The sequence below is a fragment of the Dreissena polymorpha genome, chromosome 1 (genome assembly GCF_020536995.1).
Source record: "Dreissena polymorpha isolate Duluth1 chromosome 1, UMN_Dpol_1.0, whole genome shotgun sequence".
NCBI classification, from domain to species: Eukaryota; Metazoa; Mollusca; class Bivalvia; order Myida; family Dreissenidae; genus Dreissena; species Dreissena polymorpha.
In genome coordinates this window covers 70,180,006-70,184,621 of record NC_068355.1, presented here as the reverse complement: position 1 = coordinate 70,184,621, position 4,616 = coordinate 70,180,006, and the positions used below count along the sequence as shown (strand labels likewise).

The 4,616-nt window shown below is 45.4% G+C and overlaps 1 protein-coding gene across 1 annotated transcript; it reads right to left on the bottom strand.

The window, feature by feature from the left end:
- Window positions 1-1,441: 1,441 nt before the first annotated feature.
- Window positions 1,442-4,305, bottom strand: LOC127880756 (uncharacterized). The gene is made up of 4 exons (XM_052428164.1): window positions 4,289-4,305; window positions 3,505-3,698; window positions 1,736-2,747; window positions 1,442-1,682 (listed from the first exon to the last, which is right to left on the bottom strand). The coding sequence occupies exons 1-4, from the start codon at window positions 4,303-4,305 to the stop codon at window positions 1,442-1,444; spliced, it is 1,464 nt and encodes a 487-aa protein (XP_052284124.1).
- Window positions 4,306-4,616: the final 311 nt, after the last annotated feature.

Below are 4,616 nucleotides of genomic sequence, written 5' to 3'. Positions count from 1 at the left end.
TATTGCATTTAATTTAATTAAATGCTTTTTTTAATGTGTCAATGTGTTAGTTTTCCAAGACAACCAAGACCATGTAATGACGGCCTTAGAATTTAGAAAGAAATTCATCCGTTGAATAATCGGTGCTCTCTTATATATGTTACCGATTGTAAAGCAGCAGTGTAATGGCGGACGCGGAGAGAATTCAGGGGAGATAATTATGTAATAACTAAATTATGGAACGGTCTATACATGTAATACATGAACTTGATATTTATATCGCCGAATATTCAATCCTTTTCTCATGTGTTTACCCTCTTTACAGAATCATTTGACATGTCTTACATCGAGCGTGAGTATAGATTGCGTTTCATGCTTTATTTTTTGTTTCAATTGTTTTTGCATGAAATTTCACTTGTTATTTTAATTAAAGATTTGTTTTTTTGTGGTGGCGGATGCTGGTTGCTTGAGTGTGGTTGACGTAGGTGGCTTGATGGTGGTGGATAATGGTGGCATGATGGTTGCGGACGTTGGTGGCTTGAAGGTGGTGGATGTAGTTGGCTTGATGGTGATGGATGTTGGTGGCGTGACGGCGGTGGATGTACGTGTCTTGATGGAGGTGGATGAGCGTGGCTTGATGATGGATGCAGGTTGCTTGCTGGTTGTAAATGTTTGTGGCTTGATGGTGTTGGCTGTTGGTGGCTTGATGGTGGTGGATGTTGGTGGCTTGATGGTGGTGTGTGTACCTGGCTTGATGGCGGAAATTGCTGGTATCTTGATGTTGGTGGAGGTTGGTGGCTTGATTTTGGTGGATGATGGTGGCTTTATGGTATTTGATTGGTTTGAGGTTGATGGGTGTTGATGCACGTGGCTTGATGGTGAATAATGCTGATGGCTTGCTGGTGGTGGTTGTTGGCGGCTTTATGTTGGTGGATATACGTTGCTTGATGGTGGTGGTTACACGTGGCTTGATGGTGGTGGATGCTGGTGGCTTGCTGGTGGTTGATGTTGGTGGTTTGATGGTGGTGGATGTTGGTAACTTAATGGTGAGGGATGAACGTGACTTAAATGTGAGGGATGAACGTGTCTTAAGTGTGGTGGATGTATGTGGCGTTGGATGTTGGTGGCTTGATAATGGTGGATGTTGTTTGCTTGCTGGTGGTGGATGTTGATTGATTGATGGTGTTAGATGTTCGTTGCTTCATGTGGTGGATGTTGTTGGCTTGATAGTTGAGGATGTAAGTTGCCTTATGGTTGTGGATGTTGGGGGCTTGATGGTGGCTGATGTTGGTGGCTTGATGTTAGTGGATGCCGATGGCTTCATGTTGTTGAATGTACATGTCTTGCTGGTGGTGGATGTTGTTGGCTTGCTGTGTTTTGAAGCTGGTAACTTGATAGTAGTGGATTTTTGTGGCTTGATGGTGGTGGATATTTGTGGCTTGATGGTGGTGGATGGTGATGGCTAACTGATATTTGATGTTGGTGGCTTGATGGTGGTGGATGTTCGTGGCTTGATGGAGATGGATGTACGTTGCTTGCTGGTGGTGGATGTTGTTGGCTTGCCGGTGGTGAATGTTGGTGGCTTGATGTTGATAGATGTTGGTGGCTTAATGGTTGTGGATGTACGTAGCTTGCTAGTTGTGGACGTTGATGGCTGCATGGTGGTAGATGTCGGTGGCTCGCTGGTGTTGGCTGTTTCGTGGCTTGATGGTGGTGGTTGTTGGTGGCATAATGGTTATGGCTGTTGATTGCTTGCTGTTGGTTGATACACGTGGCTTGCTGGTGGTGGCTGTTGGTGGCTTTCTGGTGGTGGATGTTGGTGTCTTGATGTTGATGGATGTTAATGGCTTGCTGGTGGTGGACTTTGGTGGCTAGATGGTGTTGAATGTTGGTGCTTTGATGGTGGTGGATGTACGTGGCTTGCTGCGGCGGATACTGATGGCTTAATGGTTGAAGATGTTGATGGCTTGATGTTGTTGGATGTCGGTGGCTTGCTGGTGGTTGATATACCTGGCTTGATGGTTGAGCTTGTTGGTGGCTTGATGATGGTGGATGTTGGTGGCTTGCTGGTGGTGGATATTGGTGTCTTAATGTTGATGGATGTGGCTTACTGATGATGGACTTTGGTGGTTTGATGGTGATGGGTGTTGTTGGCTTGATGGTGGTGGATGTACGTGACTTGATGGTGGCGGATGAGTGTGGCTTGAGTTTGGCGGATGTACGTCGTTGCTGGGGCGGATGTTGGTGTCTTGATGACGGTGGGTGTTGTTGGCTTGATGGTGGTGGATGATGGTGGCTTGATGGTGGTGGATGTACGTTGCTTGTTGGTGATGATTGTACGTTGCTTGCTGGTGGTGGATATTGGTGTCTTGATGTTGATGGATGTTCGTTGCTTGATGGTGGTGGCTTGGTGGTTGTGGTCTTACGTGTCTTGCTTGTAGCAGATGGTGGTGGCTTTATGGTGGTGGATGCTCGTGGCTTGTTGGTGGCGGATGCTGATGGCTTGAGTTCGGTGGATGATTGCAAATGCACGTGGCTTGATGGTTGTGGATGTCGGTGGCTTGATGGTGGTGGACTTACGTGGATTAATGGTGGTGGAAGCAGCCATTGCTTGATGGTGGTGGATGTTGATGGCTTGATGGTGGTGGATGAACGTTGCTTGATGGTGGCGGATGTAGATGGCTTGAGGTCGGTGGATGATTGCAAATGCACGTGGCTTGATGGTTGTGGATGTCGGTGGCTTGATGGTGGTGGATGAATATGGCTTGCTAGTTGTGGATGCTTGAGGCTTGATGGTGGTGGAATAACTTGGCTTGATGGTTGTGCATGTTGGTTGCTTCATGCTTGCTGATGTAGGTGGCTTGGGTGTGGTGGGTGTAGGTGGCTTGGGTGTGGAGGATGAAGGTGGCTTGATGGTGGTGAATGTAAATGGCTGGATGGTGGTGGAAGTACGTGGCTTTATGGTGGATATAGGACGAGATGTTGTAAGTAAAATACTTCACATTACATAAGTGTACATAAGTGAGGTATTGATTCGTTTTCGCTCATACGAACGCGGTGTGGCTGCTTCCGAACCTCGGGGTCTGTTCACCGCATCGTTCATATTGCCGGATACCACCTTTGTCCTATCAAAACTTAGGCGAGGCCAGTTCCTGTTTATGAGGCGTAGGTGTGGACCTGATTAAGAAAAATTGTGTGATTTTCTTTCGTTTGTTCATGCATTTCAAAGCGTTACGATCACAGCTACATCTTAAGAAAACATACTAATTTGTATTATGTCGCAGAAATAGTACATTTGACTTACACGTTCACACGTCCTGCAATGAACGCATGAGCAATTTTGACGATTGATAAAGAAGTATCATGGAATAGCACAATCATTTGAAGCATTGCTTTAAGTGAAGGTCGTAAATACAGAAGCGTTTATATTACGCCAACTTTGATTATGGCAAATTAACGCACAGTTTATTATCCAATTCCAAACAATCATCAACATAAAATTAAATTTGTTGTGCGGCTGCTTACCATTCAAATAATACAATTGCGGATGTCGTTCTAGCTGCAGCCTAAGGCACGACAACGCCTCGATCTGCCACTTCGCGGCCTCCGCCTTTATGAGCCAGCGGCTTATAAGGTCCTGTGTGAGGGACCCGTCGACCTGATTTCCGCACCGCGGCAATACGTGCGAAACAAGAACTTTGGCACTCGGTGACAGGTCCCTAAAGTGACGGAACAATCAGCAAATCGCAAATCCTATTTCGCCAGAATTTTTGCTGCCGATTTTATTTACCTGTCATAATAACACTCTGAAAACATATATATTAAAACTTAAATGTACTGGTTCGTAGCCTTTCATCACAACACTTTGGAAGATATTTGAGAGATATGATTAAACCGATCGTTGAAAAAAAATCAATTTATGTTCAATGTACAGTTGATTGCAAGTTAAAGTCTCTATAACGCTCAAAATCAACGAAAATTTCGTAATTAATTTCGTAAAATAAAGTTAACACCTAATCAATCAGAGTTCCGTATAGCAAGAGCCACAATTTCAACGCTAGATATTGTATTATTACATAGATTTTTCGAAATACAAAATGCTCGTTTTCATTTATTTGTGACACAATAAAGTCCATTTTAATTTCCCGCGAATATATCTATTCATACGACACACGAACATTAAAATTTTACCAATACAAAACAACTCCGCCAAGGACGGTCCCAAGCCCGCGTTGAAAAAGGAGGAGGGATGGGCGTAGGGCTAGCTACCCTACCCTGTTGAAACCTTATTGCTACAAAAACGCCAAACAGAATAACAACAGCCATCACGGACCTGGGAGAAGGTGGACCTCCTGCTTGAGGACGTATGACGCCGGACGGTGAAAGCTAGTGTCAACTGGAAGCCATCAGGCCGAAGACCATCATCTCCACCAGGACCACTACCACCATCGGTACATGGAAAGTCCGAACCATGTATGAGACCGGGAAGACAGCACAGGTGGCCGCAGAGATGAGGAAGTTCAACCTCACCAACCTAGGGATCAGTGAATCAAGATGGACTGGCTCTGGGCAGAAGCGACTGACTTCCGGTGAGTTACTGGTGTTCTCGGGGCATGAGCAGGAGGATGCAGCACACA

What these genes read in the sequence shown, in the direction of transcription:
- LOC127880756 (XM_052428164.1), bottom strand. An exon ending in GCAATTGTATTATTTGAATG is followed by an intron (nt 2,748 to 3,504) that starts GTAAGCAGCCGC and finishes ATCCACAACTAG; the next exon opens with CAAGCCATATTCATCCACCA. An exon ending in GCCACGTGTATCAACCAACA is followed by an intron (nt 1,683 to 1,735) that starts GCAAGCAATCAA and finishes ACCACCATCAAG; the next exon opens with CCACGAAACAGCCAACACCA.